This window comes from Bufo gargarizans, chromosome 5 (assembly GCF_014858855.1).
Source record: "Bufo gargarizans isolate SCDJY-AF-19 chromosome 5, ASM1485885v1, whole genome shotgun sequence".
In the NCBI taxonomy this organism is placed as follows: domain Eukaryota; kingdom Metazoa; phylum Chordata; class Amphibia; order Anura; family Bufonidae; genus Bufo; species Bufo gargarizans.
In genome coordinates, this window is record NC_058084.1 from 459,783,437 (window position 1) to 459,803,828 (window position 20,392).

Consider the following 20,392-nt stretch of genomic DNA (forward strand, 5'->3'; position numbering starts at 1 on the left):
CAGCGCAGGGGCCCTGTTGGATCAGATATCATGAAGATACTCTGCGCTGGGACACTGCGCACTACACGCCAGTTATTACACAACCGGCACTGACGGCTGCGGGGTGTCCACATCTCCCACTACAGAATGAGCTGACCTCAGGATACTAGTCAACGTGCGCTTGAGATACAGAACTGATCCGGACGGCGATTACTTAGAACGCGGAGATTTGTCATTCCTCTCAGCTCCTTCACGGCTGCCTGGAGATCGGTCAGATGGTTGTCGTTCAGCATTAGTGTATGCAATGAAGTCAGATGCTTCAGAGATCCTGGAAATAAGAGAGAGAGAGAAGAGATCACCAAGGACGGAGACATCTACAGGAAATCAGAGACTGCCAGACAGGAGAACACCCCGAGGAATACGTCCTACCCGCCATCATCACCGTCAGGTTACTGGCCCCCAGTAGATCAGCACAAGCCTCTCCTGAAATACTTTGTGCTGCTGGGGGCTATGGCCCTTTGTCCGTATAACTTTCAGTCTGGAATCTCCCATAAGATCAGCAGACTCCTCTCCTGAAATCCTTTGTGCTGCTGGTGGATCACTACCCCTTCCACTTTCAGTCTGCAACTTTCCACAATATCAGAACACTCCTCTACTGAAACACTCTGTGCTGCTGAGGAAACCTTCACCTTCCACTACGCAAGTCTCCCTAAAGATCAGCACATCACTCTCCTGAAATACTCTGCACTGCTGGAAGATCACTACTAGGGATGAGCGAACTCGAACTGTATAGTTCGGGTTCGTACCGAATTTTGGGGTGTCCGTGACACGGACCCGAACCCGGACATTTTCGTAAAAGTCCGGGTTCGGGTTCGGTGTTTGTCGCTTTCTTCGCGCTTTTGTGACGCTTTCTTGGCGCTTTTTGAAAGGCTGCAAAGCAGCCAATCAACAAGCGTCATACTACTTGCCCCAAGAGGCCGTCACAGCCATGCCTACTATTGGCATGGCTGTGATTGGCCAGAGCACCATGTGACCCAGCCTCTATTTAAGCTGGAGTCACATAGCGCCGCCCGTCACTCTGCTCTGATTAGCGTAGGGAGAGGTTGCGGCTGCGACAGTAGGGCGAGATTAGGCAGATTAACTCCTCCAAAGGACTTCACTTGATTAATCGATCGATCTGCAGCTGTGCATCATTGAGCTGCTGATACTCAAATGCTCACTCACTGTTTTTAGGCTGCCCAGACCGTTTGTCAGTCACTTTTTTATGGTGTGATCGGCGGCCATTTTGTGTCTTGTGCGGTGCTGCGACCAAGTGCATCCAAGCTGCGACCAAGTGCATTTAACCCTCAATGGTGTGGTTGTTTTTTGGCTGAAGCCTACATCAGGGTGAAGCTGTCACACCAAGTGCATTTAACCAGCAATAGTCTGTTCATTTTTTGGCCATATACTAAATCAGGGGCAAGCTGCGCCTGTCACCAAGTGCATTTAACCCTCAATGGTGTGGTTGTTTTTTGGCTAAAGCCTACATCAGGGTGAAGCTGTCACACCAAGTGCATTTAACCAGCAATAGTCTGTTCATTTTTTGGCCATATCCCAGTCTAATTCTGTCACTAAATCCATACCGGTCACCCAGCGCCTAAATACTAGGCCTCAAATTTATATCCCGCTAAATCTGTCCCTAGTGCTGTAGCTGGGCGAGTTATTTAGTGTCCGTTCAAGCACATTTCTTGTTCTGGGTTGAAATACAATTCCCAATTTAGCAATTTCATAATTTAGTGGTTTCTGCTATATCAGAGCTATTTGAAATCTATCCCTAAAAGGGTATATAATATTCAAGGTGCACATTGGGTCATTCAGAATAACTTCACACACACCCGCTACTGTGTATTTCCAAGTCTAATTCTGTCACTAAACCCATACCTGTCACCCAGCGCCTAAATACTAGGCCTCAAATTTATATCCCGCTAAATCTGTCCTTAGTGCTGTAGCTGGGCGAGTTATTTAGTGTCCGTTCAAGCACATTTCTTGTTCTGGGTTGAAATACAATTCCCAATTTAGCAATTTCATAATTTAGTGGTTTCTGCTATATCAGAGCTATTTGAAATCTATCCCTAAAAGGGTATATAATATTCAAGGTGCACATTGGGTCATTCAGAATAACTTCACACACACCCGCTACTGTGTATTTCCAAGTCTAATTCTGGCACTAAACCCATACCTGTCACCCAGCGCCTAAATACTAGGCCTCAAATTTATATCCCGCTAAATCTGTCCTTAGTGCTGTAGCTGGGCGAGTTATTTAGTGTCCGTTCAAGCACATTTCTTGTTCTGGGTTGAAATACAATTCCCAATTTAGCAATTTCATAATTTAGTGGTTTCTGCTATATCAGAGCTATTTGAAATCTATCCCTAAAAGGGTATATAATATTCAAGGTGCACATTGGGTCATTCAGAATAACTTCACACACACGCTTCTGTGCATTTCCAAGTCTAATTCTGTCACTAAATCCATACCGGTCACACAGTGCCTAAATACTAGGCCTCAAATTTATATCCCGCTGAATTTGAATACAATACATTGGGCCAAATAATATATTTGTTGTTGTGGTGAACCATAACAATGAGAAAAACATCTAGTAAGGGACGCGGACGTGGACATGGTCGTGGTGGTGTTAGTGGACCCTCTGGTGCTGGGAGAGGACGTGGCCGTTCTGCCACATCCACACGTCCTAGTGTACCAACTACCTCAGGTCCCAGTAGCCGCCAGAATTTACAGCGATATATGGTGGGGCCCAATGCCGTTCTAAGGATGGTAAGGCCTGAGCAGGTACAGGCATTAGTCAATTGGGTGGCCGACAGTGGATCCAGCACGTTCACATTATCTCCCACCCAGTCTTCTGCAGAAAGCGCACAGATGGCGCCTGAAAACCAACCCCATCAGTCTGTCACATCACCCCCATGCATACCAGGGAAACTGTCTGAGCCTCAAGTTATGCAGCAGTCTCTTATGCTGTTTGAAGACTCCGCTGGCAGGGTTTCCCAAGGGCATCCACCTAGCCCTTCCCCAGCGGTGAAAGACATAGAATGCACTGACGCACAACCACTTATGTTTCCTGATGATGAGGACATGGGAATACCACCTCAGCATGTCTCTGATGATGACGAAACACAGGTGCCAACTGCTGCGTCTTTCTGCAGTGTGCAGACTGAACAGGAGGTCAGGGATCAAGACTGGGTGGAAGACGATGCAGGGGACGATGAGGTCCTAGACCCCACATGGAATGAAGGTCGTGCCACTGACTTTCACAGTTCGGAGGAAGAGGCAGTGGTGAGACCGAGCCAACAGCGTAGCAAAAGAAGGAGCAGTGGGCAAAAGCAGAACACCCGCCGCCAAGAGACTCCGCCTGCTACTGACCGCCGCCATCTGGGACCGAGCACCCCAAAGGCAGCTTCAAGGAGTTCCCTGGCATGGCACTTCTTCAAACAATGTGCTGACGACAAGACCCGAGTGGTTTGCACGCTGTGCCATCAGAGCCTGAAGCGAGGCATTAACGTTCTGAACCTGAGCACAACCTGCATGACCAGGCACCTGCATGCAAAGCATGAACTGCAGTGGAGTAAACACCTTAAAACCAAGGAAGTCACTCAGGCTCCCCCTGCTACCTCTTCTGCTGCTGCCGCCTCGGCCTATTCTGCTGCTGCCGCCTCGGCCTCTTCCTCCGCCTCTGGAGGAACGTTGGCACCTGCCGCCCAGCAAACAGGGGATGTACCACCAACACCACCACCACCACCTCCGTCACCAAGCGTCTCAACCATGTCACACGCCAGCGTTCAGCTCTCCATCTCACAAACATTTGATAGAAAGCGTAAATTCCCACCTAGCCACCCTCGATCCCTGGCCCTGAATGCCAGCATTTCTAAACTACTGGCCTATGAAATGCTGTCATTTAGGCTGGTGGACACAGACAGCTTCAAACAGCTCATGTCGCTTGCTGTCCCACAGTATGTTGTTCCCAGCCGCCACTACTTCTCCAAGAGAGCCGTGCCTTCCCTGCACAACCAAGTATCCGATAAAATCAAGTGTGCACTGCGCAACGCCATCTGTGGCAAGGTCCACCTAACCACAGATACGTGGACCAGTAAGCACGGCCAGGGACGCTATATCTCCCTAACTGCACACTGGGTAAATGTAGTGGCAGCTGGGCCCCAGGCGGAGAGCTGTTTGGCGCACGTCCTTCCGCCGCCAAGGATCGCAGGGCAACATTCTTTGCCTCCTGTTGCCACCTCCTCCTTCTCGGCTTCCTCCTCCTCTTCTTCCACCTGCTCATCCAGTCAGCCACACACCTTCACCACCAACTTCAGCACAGCCCGGGGTAAACGTCAGCAGGCCATTCTGAAACTCATATGTTTGGGGGACAGGCCCCACACCGCACAGGAGTTGTGGCGGGGTATAGAACAACAGACCGACGAGTGGTTGCTGCCGGTGAGCCTCAAGCCCGGCCTGGTGGTGTGTGATAATGGGCGAAATCTCGTTGCAGCTCTGGGACTAGCCAATTTGACGCACATCCCTTGCTTGGCGCATGTGCTGAATTTGGTGGTGCAGAAGTTCATTCACAACTACCCCGACATGTCAGAGCTGCTGCATAAAGTGCGGGCCGTCTGTTCGCGCTTCCGGCGTTCACATCCTGCCGCTGCTCGCCTGTCTGCGCTACAGCGTAACTTCGGCCTTCCCGCTCACCGCCTCATATGCGACGTGCCCACCAGGTGGAACTCCACCTTGCACATGCTGGACAGACTGTGCGAGCAGCAGCAGGCCATAGTGGAGTTTCAGCTGCAGCACGCACAGGTCAGTCGCACTGCGGAACAGCACCACTTCACCACCAATGACTGGGCCTCCATGCGAGACCTGTGTGCCCTGTTGCGCTGTTTCGAGTACTCCACCAACATGGCCAGTGGCGATGACACCGTTATCAGCGTTACAATACCACTTCTATGTCTCCTTGAGAAAACACTTAGGGCGATGATGGAAGAGGAGGTGGCCCAGGAGGAGGAGGAGGAGGAGGAGGAAGAGGGGTCATTTTTAGCACTTTCTAGCCAGTCTCTTCGAAGTGACTCAGAGGGAGGTTTTTGGCAACAGCAGAGGCCAGGTACAAATGTGGCCAGCCAGGGCCCACTACTGGAGGACGAGGAGGACGAGGATGAGGAGGAGGTGGAGGAGGATGAGGATGAAGCATGGTCACAGCGGGGTGGCACCCAACGCAGCTCGGGTCCATCACTGGTGCGTGGCTGGGGGGAAAGGCAGGACGATGACGATACGCCTCCCACAGAGGATAGCTTGTCCTTACCCCTGGGCAGCCTGGCACACATGAGCGACTACATGCTGCAGTGCCTGCGCAACGACAGCAGAGTTGCCCACATTTTAACCTGTGCGGACTACTGGGTTGCCACCCTGCTGGATCCACGCTACAAAGACAATGTGCCCACCTTACTTCCTGCACTGGAGCGTGATAGGAAGATGCGCGAGTACAAGCGCACGTTGGTAGACGCGCTACTGAGAGCATTCCCAAATGTCACAGGGGAACAAGTGGAAGCCCAAGGCCAAGGCAGAGGAGGAGCAAGAGGTCGCCAAGGCAGCTGTGTCACGGCCAGCTCCTCTGAGGGCAGGGTTAGCATGGCAGAGATGTGGAAAAGTTTTGTCAACACGCCACAGCTAACTGCACCACCACCTGATACGCAACGTGTTAGCAGGAGGCAACATTTCACTAACATGGTGGAACAGTACGTGTGCACACCCCTCCACGTACTGACTGATGGTTCGGCCCCATTCAACTTCTGGGTCTCTAAATTGTCCACGTGGCCAGAGCTAGCCTTTTATGCCTTGGAGGTGCTGGCCTGCCCGGCAGCCAGCGTTTTGTCTGAACGTGTATTCAGCACGGCAGGGGGCGTCATTACAGACAAACGCAGCCGCCTGTCTACAGCCAATGTGGACAAGCTGACGTTCATAAAAATGAACCAGGCATGGATCCCACAGGACCTGTCCGTCCCTTGTCCAGATTAGACATTAACTACCTCCCCATAACCATATATTATTGGACTCCAGGGCACTTCCTCATTCAATCCTATTTTTATTTTCATTTTACCATTATATTGCGAGGCTACCCAAAGTTGAATGAACCTCTCCTCTGCCTGTGTGCTAGGCCTAAATATATGCCAATGGACTGTTGCAGTGGTGGCTGACGTGAAGCCTGATTCTCTGCTATGACATGCAGACTAATTCTCTGCTGACATGAAGCCAGATTGTCTGTTACGGGACCTCTCTCCTCTGCCTGGGTGCTGGGCCTAAATTTATGAAAATGGACTGTTGCAGTGGTGGGTGACGTGAAGCCTCATTCTCTGCTATGACATGCAGACTAATTCTCTGCTGACATGAAGCCAGATTGTCTGTTACGGGACCTCTCTGCTCTGCCTGTGTGCTAGGCCTAAATATATGCCAATGGACTGTTGCAGTGGTGGGTGACGTGAAGCCTCATTCTCTGCTATGACATGCAGACTGATTCTCTGCTGACATGAAGCCAGATTGTCTGTTACGGGACCTCTCTCCTCTGCCTGGGTGCTGGGCCTAAATATATGCCAATGGACTGTTGCAGTGGTGGGTGACGTGAAGCCTCATTCTCTGCTATGACATGCAGACTGATTCTCTGCTGACATGAAGCCAGATTGTCTGTTACGGGACCTCTCTCCTCTGCCTGTGTGTGTGCTGGGCCTAAATATATGCCAATGGACTGTTGCAGTGGTGGGTGACGTGAAGCCTCATTCTCTGCTATGACATGCAGACTGATTCTCTGCTGTCATGAAGCCAGATTGTCTGTTACGGGACCTCTCTGCTCTGCCTGTGTGCTAGGCCTAAATATATGCCAATGGACTGTTGCAGTGGTGGGTGACGTGAAGCCTCATTCTCTGCTATGACATGCAGACTGATTCTCTGCTGACATGAAGCCAGATCCTCTGTTACGGGACCTCCCTCCTCTGCCTGGGTGCTGGGCCTAAATATCTGACAATGGACTGTTGCAGTGGTGGCTGACGTGAAGCCTCATTCTCTGCTATGACATGCAGACTAATTCTCTGCTGACATGAAGACAGATTGTCTGTTACGGGACCTCTCTCCTCTGCCTGGGTGCTGGGCCTAAATTTATGAAAATGGACTGTTGCAGTGGTGGGTGACGTGAAGCCTCATTCTCTGCTATGACATGCAGACTGATTCTCTGCTGACATGAAGCCAGATCGTCTGTTACGGGACCTCTCTGCTCTGCCTGTGTGCTAGGCCTAAATATATGCCAATGGACTGTTGCAGTGGTGGGTGACGTGAAGCCTCATTCTCTGCTATGACATGCAGACTGATTCTCTGCTGACATGAAGACAGATTCTCTGTTACGGGACCTCCCTCCTCTGCCTGGGTGCTGGGCCTAAATATATGCCAATGGACTGTTGCAGTGGTGGCTGACGTGAAGCCTCATTCTCTGCTATGACATGCAGACTAATTCTCTGCTGACATGAAGACAGATTCTCTGTTACGAGACCTCCCTCCTCTGCCTGGGTGCTGGGCCTAAATATATGCCAATGGACTGTTGCAGTGGTGGGTGACGTGAAGCCTCATTCTCTGCTATGACATGCAGACTGATTCTCTGCTGACATGAAGCCAGATCGTCTGTTACGGGACCTCTCTGCTCTGCCTGTGTGCTAGGCCTAAATATATGCCAATGGACTGTTGCAGTGGTGGGTGACGTGAAGCCTCATTCTCTGCTATGACATGCAGACTGATTCTCTGCTGACATGAAGACAGATCCTCTGTTACGGGACCTCCCTCCTCTGCCTGGGTGCTGGGCCTAAATATATGCCAATGGACTGTTGCAGTGGTGGCTGACGTGAAGCCTCATTCTCTGCTATGACATGCAGACTGATTCTCTGCTGACATGAAGCCAGATTCTCTGTTACGGGACCTCCCTCCTCTGCCTGGGTGCTGGGCCTAAATATCTGACAATGGACTGTTGCAGTGGTGGCTGACGTGAAGCCTGATTCTCTACTATGACATGCAGACTGATTCTCTGCTGACATGAAGCCAGATTCTGTGTTATGGGACCCCTCTCCTCTGCCTGGGTGCCAGGACCTAAATTTATGACAATGGACTGTTAGGCTACATGCACACGTTCAGGATTCATGTGCGGAGAATCCGCACTGAAATCCGCAGGTGTTCACAGGCAAATCCGTGCGGTCAATCCGCATTAATTGGTGCGGATTTGCATGCAGATTTTTTCAACATCTCTCTAGAACAAAAATACACCCTTTTTTAACATAATTTCCTGTGACAACATTTGAGAATCGGATTTGAGAATTACTGTACGTTGAAATCGTGATGCGATTAATTTAACACGAAATAATCGCATGGCGATTTCAACTTAGTACTGCTATATTCCATATTCGCCGAATATGGAATATAGCAGTACTAATGGAGCGTCCCCATCACCATGGGAACGTCTCCATATACTAGAGTGTACTGTCGGATTTGAGAATTACGTTGAAATCTCAATTCGATTAATTCAAGTTATAATAATCGAATTGCGATTTCAACTTAAGCACTGTTATGTTCCATATTCGTTAATTCTAGCCTACTATGGAATATAGCAGTGCTAAGTTGAAATCGCCATGCGATTATTTCGTGTTAAATTAATCGCATCGCGATTTCAACGTACAGTAATTCTCAAATCCGACAGTACATTCTAGTATATGGAGACGTATATTGCGTCTCCATATACTATATGTAGTATATTGCTTCCTTCTCTTGCTGCAATGAACAGACACAAAATGGTGGCTGATTTTCCTCCCCTTATTACATTATTCTCTGCTATGGGACCTCTCTCCAATTGATATTGGTTAATTTTTATTTATTTTATTTTTATTTTTATTTATTTCCCTATCCACATTTGTTTGCAGGGGATTTACCTACATGTTGCTGCCTTTTGCAGCCCTCTAGCTCTTTCCTGGGCTGTTTTACAGCCTTTTTAGTGCCGAAAAGTTCGGGTCCCCATTGACTTCAATGGGGTTCGGGTTCGGGACGAAGTTCGGATCGGGTTCGGATCCCGAACCCGAACATTTCCGGGATGTTCGGCCGAACTTCTCGAACCCGAACATCCAGGTGTTCGCTCAACTCTAATCACTACCCCTTCCGCTATATAACTATCAGTCTGCGACCGCCCCCCTTCCCCACTATGTCAGCACACTCCTCTCCTGAAATACTCTGTTCTGCCGGGGAAACCTTCACCTTCCACTATGCAACTCTCCATGTGTGACCTACCTAAAGATCTGCACACTCCTCTCCTGAAATACTCTGTGCTGCTAGTGCATCACTACCATTTCCATTATGTAACTTTCCGTTTGCGAACCCCCGTCTCCCCCCCCCCCCTCAATGTCAGCATATTCTTCTCCTGAAATACTCTGTGCTTCTGATGGATTAATACCACTTCTGCTAGGTAACTTTCATTCTGGGAGCTCCCACAAGATCAGCACCATCCTCTACTGAAACACTCTGTGCTGCTGGGGGACTCCGCTCCTCGCACTGCGTAACATACAGTCATCAACCTCCAACAAGATTACCATCACCGACTCATGAAATACTCTGTGCTGCTGGGGACCCTGCTATTTCCATGAAATAACTAAGTTCGCAACCTCCCTAAATGTCAGCACACTCCTGTCCTGAAATACTCTGTGATGCTGAGGACCCTTGTCCTGCCACTATGTATCTCGCAGTTTGTTACCTCCCACAAGATTAGTACAGCCCTCTCCTGAAATACTCTGTGCTGCTGGGGACCTGCTTCTTCCACTGTGTAACTCTCATTCTCCATTCTCCCCCATTGCCGGCATGAGGTCAGCAAACTCCTCTGATGTCACCAGTGTCACTATCTGATTGACTTTCGCAAAAATTTCCAAAAAACAGATAATGGCTCAGAAAACAGAAACCCTCCATATGTCCGTGTGTTAAATCAATCCCCGAGGGGAAGCACACGCCCCGGACAGGCCGGCACAGGTCTGAGCAATGACGTATCCGACACCCGGCTCCCATCTTCACTCTGATCCTTCTAATGGAAAGTGTAAAGAAATCAAAGGCAAATCCACCGACCATGAAAGAAAGTGGAGCTGAAAGAAGGATTATCTCACAGCTCAAGATAAATCACTTCTCTACACACCGCCATATGCAACCAAATTAACTGCAGCCGCTAGATGACTCTGCCATAATGGGAATAAAGACACCGCAAATGTCTGACCATGAGATCGCAATTAAAGGTCGACAGAAACGTCTTCACAAAGGTATCAAAGGAATCAGAATTACAGCACATGATGGCTAAAGACCACAAGAAATAGATGGAACATTTCATAATGTCCGCACATGATCAAAGCCTGTATTATACCCCAGAGCTGCACTCACTACTCTGCTGGTGCAGTCACTGTGTACACACATTACATTACTGATCCTGAGTTACATCCTGTATTATACTCCAGAGCTGCACTCACTACTCTGCTGGTGCAGTCACTGTGTACATGCATTACTTATCCTGAGTTACATCCTGTATTATACTCCAGAGCTGCACTCACTATTCTACTGGTGGACTCACTGTGTACATACATTACTTATCCTGTACTGATCCTGAGTTACATCCTGTATTATACTCCAGAGCTGCACTCACTATTCTGCTGGTGCAGTCACTGTGTACATACATAACTTATCCTGTACTGATCCTGAGTTACATCCTGTATTATACTCCAGAGCTGCACTCACTATTCTGCTGGTGGAGTCACTGTGTACATACATTACTTATCCTGTAGTGATCCTGAGTTACATCCTGTATTATACTCCAGAGCTGCACTCACTATTCTGCTGGTGGAGTCACTGTGTACATACATTACTTATCCTGTACTGATCCTGAGTTACATCCTGTATTATACTCCAGAGCTGCACTCACTATTCTGCTGGTGGAGTCACTGTGTACATACATTACTTATCCTGTAATGATCCTGAGTTACATCCTGTATTATACTCCAGAGCTGCACTCACTATTCTGCTGGTGCAGTCACTGTGTTCATACATTACTTATCCTGTACTGATCCTGAGTTACATCCTGTATTATACTCCAGAGCTGCACTCACTATTCTGCTGGTGCAGTCACTGTGTACATACATTACTTATCCTGTACTGATCCTGAGTTACATCCTGTATTATACTCCAGAGCTGCACTCACTATTCTGCTGGTGCAGTCACTGTGTACATACATTACTTATCCTGTACTGATCCTGAGTTACATCCTGTATTATACTCCAGGATGTAACTCAGGATCAGTACAGGATAAGTAATGTATGGACACAGTGACTCCACCAGCAGAATAGTGAGTGCAGCTCTGGAGTATAATACAGGATGTAACTCAGGATCAGTACAGGATAAGTAATGTATGTACACAGTGACTGCCCCAGCAGAATAGTGAGTGCAGCTCTGGAGTATAATACATGATGTAACTCAGGATCAGTACAGGATAAGTAATGTATGTACACAGTGACTGCACCAGCAGAATAGAGAGTGCAGCTCTGGAGTATAATACAGGATGTAACTCAGGATCAGTACAGGATAAGTAATGTATGTACACAGTGACTGCCCCAGCAGAATAGTGAGTGCAGCTCTGGAGTATAATACAGGATGTATCTCTTACTGGAGCGCAGGATGACAAATATGTAGTCACTTCAGACCTGTACCTGTAATATCACAGAGGTCATTGTGGTTCAGATATAATTCTGTCAGCCGGAAATTACTGCCCAGAAAGTCTACCTTTGATATCTGAAATAAAAAATGAAAACGTCTGAGGAACACACATCAGCAAACTAGAGTCAATGATTTAGACTGGAGACCCCATAAAGATATTATAAACCCCATGAGTGGAGATGAACGAGCACTGCGCCCTTCAGTTTCCACCATTGGTTTCAGGCAGCCAACGTCCCACCCTTAGCGTATCTACATTGACCCTCATGGGACATGTTTAGGTGACTTTGGCTAATTGTTACAATGTCGTTGGTTAGAAGTAGGCTCAGCAGCAGTACTCAATGCCAAGCAGCAGCTTCTAAAGCCAGTGTAAAGGTAATAATTTCAACAAGATGAATTAGAGGCTGGAAAAACTGGGATTGTTAGCCTCAGATTAATGTGTAAGGACAACACAAAGAACCGCCACATCATCTATGTATCATACTGGGACACATTGGCCCCATGACAGGAAAACTTGAGGGCCAACAGGTCTAAACAAAACTGATATTTGGATAAATGCCCCCTCGTTGTTTCCATCTTGCGATGTCCAAAGACTGACAGTATTTTCAGAAGAATCTGATTAATAATGCCCAAAGTCAACGTGAGGCTGGATGCTCCGGGTACGCAGCCCTGCGCTATAGCTTATTATACCGGAGGTCTGAAAGTGACCCCAACCCGTAAGAAGATGGGGAGGGGGGCTGGTAGGACTTTCGTAGATTTTGGTTGAGGACTGTATTTTATTACCTTGTTATGGTTGAGCCACAGATATTTTAATAAGCGAAACCTTGACAGGTCGGCGACGTCTCTCAGTCCTCTGCAGGGAGATGGAAAAGATGGGACCTGGTGATGATGTAACGCTAAAGAATCTGATTAATAAAAAACACACCAAATGTGATCAATACTGAGGTGGAGGGCTGACCCCCAACCTTGCCTAGAACGGGGGGGGAGCTGAGGTCTTTGTCTTTCACCTACACAGTAGTATGCGAACCCGTAACCATCGGGTCTCTAAGAGCTTGCCGGGGCCGGCGGCCTGAAAAATTCCTGCTCTATGGGGTCCCTTTAAGGTATTATGAGAGTTTTTGTTGTGACGCCAGTTGCATTTCAGCAACGAGGGACGGAGTCCCCCTAAGTAGATGGTGATACCCAGGTGTAGGAATGCCAGAGTGGTGTAAGGGTAGCCTATAATGTCCCTTTAGGCGTGGCTGTGCACGTGTCACGGTGTTCCTATCTGGATATCCTGGGACCGTGGTCGCCCGCTGCAGAGCAAGGGATAGTTGTTGAAGGGGATGAAGAAATTAATTGAGTCCAGACTTGTATTGAAGTTAACAACAGCTTTACTTGAATAAACTTACATCAGGCAACAATCTTCCAACTTTATCTTGGTCACCAGCAAGCTTTGGCATAGGTTTGGCAGGCAAACACATTCAGCACTACTACATCTGAACTCTCTTTAGCTCTGCTGTGCTATCAGGTTAAATAGAAACTTTTCCTTTCTGCTGTACCTAGCTTGCTGCAGTCTGACTCTGTATCTCTATCTTTCTCTTTTATCTTTCTCCAGGGCACCTTGCTTTCTGGCTTTTGAAGCTCTTTGCTTTTCTCTATTGTTCCAGCAGAGCTGATGGTGCTCCACTGGCCTTGGCAAGGCCCCGTCCAACAGGGATGAGGGCCTGCTGCACACCCTTCCCCTTGCAGGGGGCAAGCTAGACTGACTTCTGCAGGGCTCGTCCAGGAGGGACCAGGTCCTGCTGCCTTCCCTAGAATGGAAAGAAGGTTCCATCCTAGGCAAACTAGCTCTGCCAAGATTGCCGCCATCTGCTGGTGGACCAGGTACATTACATTACAGGAAAAAGGATATGCACATATGTAGGGCTTGGAATAAATACACAAGATGACATTAGACCAACCGTAGGACATAGAAGAGGGGCACAAAAGGTGGTAATGCCACTCTGGGGCGTTACATTGGAAATCTCATTCCAAAGCCAGGGGCGTTCATACAGAGCTGGGCCCTCTTGAAGGTGTAATGGGCTCCAGTCTTCTCAGAAGACTTCCTAGAAGGTTTTGGAAATGTATGCTGTGTTTGTGAGGTCAGGTGCTGATGTTGGGGAGAAGATCTGCCTTACAACCCTCCCTCTAATTCATCCCAATGGTAAGGTCCAAGCTCATGTTCCTCAACATTAAACACCCCTCCCCCCTTGCCCGTGTGGCGCTTGCTTTGAGCCTGGGGTGTAGCCATATGGAGCAGGAACCAGCAGACTGCTACCGCAAAGGTGGAGAAGACAACCGTGTCCAATGTCTGTGTATACTGCAGAATTAACATTACCCTTCACTGGAGATAAGGGGTCAAACCCCAAGAAACTCCACCACATTATAGTGGGCACTATAGATTCTGGTAGGTAGCATTCTCCAGGCCTCCACCAAACCCAGATTCCTCCATCAGACTGCTCAGTGAGAGGAGATTCATCACTCCAGAGGACATGTTTCCACTGCTCCAGTTCATGCGTGCTTTACACCACTCCAGTTGCTGCCTGGCATTGTGCATGCTGGCCACTTTTAGAGGCTGCTGGGACTCCACGCGCTTCAGCACAACCCCGTTCTGTAAATGTGTCCACAGCACTTCATGGCCCAACTGTAGTTCCTCCTACACATCGGACTCTGGGAGCCTACAGGTGACCGGGGCAGATCCAGCAGATCAGAGTTGTCAGTAACAGTCCCAGAGCTCTTCGGTACCAGCTGTACTACCATGGATGGAAATGACATGGACATGTGTTGGATCTGATGCTCCTGTTTGCCGTGGCATACCTCCCAACCATCCCGGATCCAGCGGCTGTCCCGCTGTGGGGGAGGAATGTCCCACTTTCCGGCTGCTGTCTCTGCGTCTATAGGAAGCAGAGAGCCAGCATCATTCCTGCTCCATCATTCCTGCCGGCTCTCCACACCTCTGGTCTGTGCGGGGGCGGGGCCATCCAGCAGTCAGCCTCGGCTCCGCCTCCTCCACGGACCAGGACAGCCGATGTCCTGCTGCTGCTGTTAGAAAGCATTCTGTGAGGGGCACAATGTGGGCATATTACTGGGGGTCACAATGTGGGCATATTACTGGAGGGCACAATGTGGGCATATAACTGGATGGCACAATGTGGGCATATAACTGGATGGCACAATGTGGGCATATTACTGGGGGCAAAATGTGGGCATATTACTGGGGGGCACAATGTGGGCATATTACTGGGGGGCACAATGTGGGCATATTACTGGAGGGCACAATGTGGGCATATTACTGGGGGGCAAAATGTGGACATATTACTGGGGTCACAATGTGGGTATATTACTTGGGGGAACAATGTGGGCATATTACTGGGGGGCACAATGTGGGCATATTACTGGGGAGCACAATGTGGGCATATTACTGGAGGCGCAATGTGGGCATATTACTTGGGGGAACAATGTGGGCATATTACTGGGGGGCACAATGTGGGCATATTACTGGAGGCGCAATGTGGGCATATTACTTGGGGGAACAATGTGGGCATATTACTGGGGGGCACAATGTGGGCATATTACTGGGGGGCACAATGTGGGCATATAACTGGGGGCACAATGTGGGCATATTACTGGGGGCGCAATGTGGGCATATTACTAGAGGCACAATGTGGACATATAACTGGGTGGCACAATGTGGGCAAATTACTGGGGGGCACAATGTGGGCATATAACTGGGGGGCACAATGTGGGCATATTACTTGGTGGCACAACATGGGCATATTACTGGGGGCACAATGTGGGCATATTACTAGGGGGCACAATGTGGGCATATAACTGGGTGGCACAATGTGGGCATATTACTGGGGGCACATTACTGGGGGGCACAATGTGGGCATATAACTGGGGGGCACAATGTGGGCATATTACTGGGTGGCACAATGTGGGCATATTACTGGGGGGCACAATGTGGGCATATTACTGGGTGGCACAATGTGGGCATATTACTGGGGGGCACAATGTGGGCATATTACTTGGTGGCACAACATGGGCATATTACTGGGGGCACAATGTGGGCATATTACTAGGGGGCACAATGTGGGCATATAACTGGGTGGCACAATGTGGGCATATTACTGGGGGCACATTACTGGGGGGCACAATGTGGGCATATAACTGGGGGGCACAATGTGGGCATATTACTGGGTGGCACAATGTGGGCATATTACTGGGGGGCACAATGTGGGCATATTACTGGGTGGCACAATGTGGGCATATTACTGGGGGGCACAATGTGGGCATATAACTGGGGGGCACAATGTGGGCATATAACTTGGTGGCACAACATGGGCATATTACTGGGGGCACAATGTGGGCATATAACTGGGTGGCACAATGTGGGCATATAACTGGGTGGCACAATGTGGGCATATTACTGGGGGCACAATGTGGGCATATTACTGGGGGGCACAATGTGGGCATATAACTGGGGGGCACAATGTGGGCATATAACTGGGTGCCACAATGTGGGCATATTACTGGGGGCACAATGTGGGCATATTACTGGGGGCACAATGTGGGCATATTACTGGGGGGCACAATGTGGGCATATTACTGGGGGGCACAATGTGGGCATATTACTGGGGGTCACAATGTGGGCATATTACTGGAGGGCACAATGTGGGCATATAACTGGATGGCACAATGTGGACATATTACTGGGGGCACAATGTGGGCATATTACTGGGGGGCACAATGTGGGCATATTACTGGGGGGCACAATGTGGGCATATTACTGGGGGGCACAATGTGGGCATATTACTGGAGGGCACAATGTGGGCATATTACTGGGGGGCAAAATGTGGACATATTACTGGGGGGCACAATGTGGGCATATTACTGGGGGGCAAAATGTGGACATATTACTTGGGGGAACAATGTGGGCATATTACTGGGGGGCACAATGTGGGCATATTACTGGGGAGCACAATGTGGGCATATTATTGGAGGCGCAATGTGGGCATATTACTTGGGGGAACAATGTGGGCATATTACTGGGGGGCACAATGTGGGCATATTACTGGAGGCGCAATGTGGGCATATTACTTGGGGGAACAATGTGGGCATATTACTGGGGGGCACAATGTGGGCATATTACTGGGGGGCACAATGTGGGCATATTACTGGGGGGCACAATGTGGGCATATTACTGGGGGGCACAATGTGGGCATATTACTGGGGAGCACAATGTGGGCATATAACTGGGGGCACAATGTGGGCATATAATTGGGTAGCACAATGTGGGCATATTACTGGGGGCGCAATGTGGGCATATTACTAGAGGCACAATGTGGACATATAACTGGGTGGCACAATGTGGGCATATTACTGGGGGGCACAATGTGGGCATATAACTGGGGGGCACAATGTGGGCATATTACTTGGTGGCACAACATGGGCATATTACTGGGGGCACAATGTGGGCATATTACTAGGGGGCACAATGTGGGCATATAACTGGGTGGCACAATGTGGGCATATTACTGGGGGGCACAATGTGGGCATATAACTGGGGGGCACAATGTGGGCATATTACTGGGTGGCACAATGTGGGCATATTACTGGGGGGCACAATGTGGGCATATAACTGGGGGCACAATGTGGGCATATAACTTGGTGGCACAACATGGGCATATTACTGGGGGCACAATGTGGGCATATTACTAGGGGGCACAATGTGGGCATATAACTGGGGGCACAATGTGGGCATATAACTTGGTGGCACAACATGGGCATATAACTGGGTGGCACAATGTGGGCATATTACTGGGGGGCACAATGTGGGCATATTACTGGGGGGCACAATGTGGGCATATAACTGGGGGGCACAATGTGGGCATATAACTGGGTGGCACAATGTGGGCATATTACTGGGGGCACAATGTGGGCATATTACTGGGGGGCACAATGTGGGCATATTACTGGGGGGCACAATGTGGGCATATCACTGGGGGGCACAATGTGGGCATATCACTGGGTTGCACTGAACTAATTATGACGGGGGTTCACATACTTTTGCCCTTAGGGTGCTAGTACATATTTATGGCTGAACCATGGATGTTACACAGTTGAGTCCTATCATTGTGACCAGCAGCTGATATCCAGAGTAACCTCCGTGCGCAGTTTCCGTCTGTCCGCTCCGGAGCCCCATACTCAGTAGGTTCCCTGGACTGCTGTGTTAGACACGCGTCTGGTGCCCCCGGGTTCATGTTGGGGTGAGCTGCTCCACTGTAGGGGGGTGTCCTCCGTCCTCGCTCACCTTCTTATCCAATGTTCTCCTCTCACATCAGTGGCACACGGTGCTCTGCAGCCTCCGCCTCTCTTCCTCACAATGCTGCCATGTGTCCGCTCACCAAACACCTTCACCACAGCAGCAGAGAACAGTTCACACTGCGCAGGTTCAGAAATACCGCCACCGAACGCCAATAATCATCCACAACTCCGATAAATCGTCCCTTTTACCCAAGACATCAACAAGGGAAATGTGTGCAGATAGCCTATCACATAGCCAGCTCAGCACACCTTATATACCCACTGAGCCAGCTCACCGCACCTTATATACCCACCGAGCCAGCTCAGCACACCTTATATACCCACTGAGCCAGCTCAGCACACCTTATATACCCACTGAGCCAGGTCACCACACATTATATACCCACTGAGCCAGGTCACCACACCTTATATACCCACCGAGCCAGGTCACCACACCTTATATACCCACCGAGCCAGCTCAGCACACCTTATATACCCACCGAGCCAGCTCAGCACACCTTATATACCCACCGAGCCAGGTCACCACACCTTATATACCCACCGAGCCAGCTCACCACACCTTATATACCCACCGAGCCAACTCACACCTTATATACCCACTGAGCCAGCTCAGCACACCTTATATACCCACCGAGCCAGCTCAGCACACCTTATATACCCACCGAGCCAGCTCAGCACACCTTATATACCCACCGAGCCAGCTCAGCACACCTTATATACCCACCGAGCCAGGTCACCACACCTTATATACCCACCGAGCCAGCTCACCACACCTTATATACCCACCGAGCCAACTCACACCTTATATACCCACTGAGCCAGCTCACCACACCTTATATACCCTCCGAGCCAGCTCAGCACACCTTATATACCCACCGAGCCAGCTCAGCACACCTTATATACCCACCGAGCCAGCTCAGCACACCTTATATACCCACCGAGCCAGGTCACCACACCTTATATACCCACCGAGCCAGCTCACCACACCTTATATACCCACCGAGCCAACTCACACCTTATATACCCACTGAGCCAGCTCACCACACCTTATATACCCACCGAGACAGCTCACCACACCTTATATACCCACTGAGCCAGCTCACCACACCTTATATACCCACCGAGCCAACTCACCACACCTTATATACCCACTGAGCCAGCTCACCACACCTTATATACCCACCGAGCCAGCTCACCACACCTTATATACCCACCGAGACAGCTCCCCACACCTTATATACCCACCGAGCCAACTCACCACACCTTATATACCCACTGAGCCAACTCACCACACCTTATATACCCACCGAGACAGCTCCCCACACCTTATATACCCACCGAGCCAACTCACCACACCTTATATACCCACTGAGCCAGCTCACCACACCTTATATACCCACTGAGCCAGCTCACCACACCTTATATACCCACTGAGCCAGCTCACCACACCTTATATACCCACCGAGACAGCTCACCACACCTTATATACCCACTGAGCCAGCTCACCACACCTTATATACCCACTGAGCCAGCTCACCACACCTTATATACCCACCGAGCCAGCTCCCACACCTTATATACCCACCGAGCCAGCTCACCACACAGGACTCATGAGCTACTTGCTGCCAACCTCTAGAGTAGGAAGTCAGAGTACTGGGACTGAACCGTGAGTTATTACAAGTTGCAGGTACACGGTGATGTACACATACCGGCTGTGGTACTTACCTTCTGCCCAGGTAGAGCTCGCACACGTCGCCGTCGCTCCTGTAGCCGCACTTCTGGATCTGCTCCTCTATGATCTGCATAGACATGTACATTATGGCCGTTATCTTTCACAGCTCTCTCCGCAGCGATCGGCCCATCGCCCTGCGCGGACAGCGGCGGTACCTCACCGAGTCGATACCGCGGATGGATACAATTAATAATCAGAACCACAGAAATAACGAGCGGAAAATCAAGTCTTGGAGAATCAGAAAAACACGTCTGCTTCCCTTCAGTAACAGCGCCACGCCAGTCCACTGGTGGCATGTGGTATTGTCTCAGTCCCATTTACTTCAGTGGAGCTGCACTGCAATACCAGGCACAGCCCGTGGTCAGGGGTGGCGCTGTCGCTGGAAGGAAGCCGCCGTGTTTTTAACATCGGCGTCCTGTCCGTTATTAACATGGCGGTAATTACCAGTATGACACTATGACTATCATTCGATGTTAACTGCCCATTATAAGTCCCACTCCCCTCATCTCATGCATTGCACTCACCTTGGTCGCCAT

The 20,392-nt window shown here is 49.6% G+C and overlaps 1 protein-coding gene across 1 annotated transcript in view; it reads right to left on the reverse strand.

Annotated features, from left to right (window-relative positions):
• LRRC72 (leucine rich repeat containing 72) overlaps window positions 1-20,045 on the reverse strand; it is a 47,473-nt gene extending 27,428 nt beyond the window's left edge. Inside the window, exons 1-4 of the mRNA XM_044295046.1 lie at window positions 19,850-20,045; window positions 12,560-12,629; window positions 11,773-11,854; window positions 194-307 (exon numbers count right to left, since the gene is read on the reverse strand). Coding sequence (XP_044150981.1) covers window positions 194-307; window positions 11,773-11,854; window positions 12,560-12,629; window positions 19,850-19,941 — 358 coding nt within the window. The 5' untranslated portion in view covers window positions 19,942-20,045. The remainder of the gene's footprint in view (window positions 1-193; window positions 308-11,772; window positions 11,855-12,559; window positions 12,630-19,849) is intronic.
• Window positions 20,046-20,392: the final 347 nt, after the last annotated feature.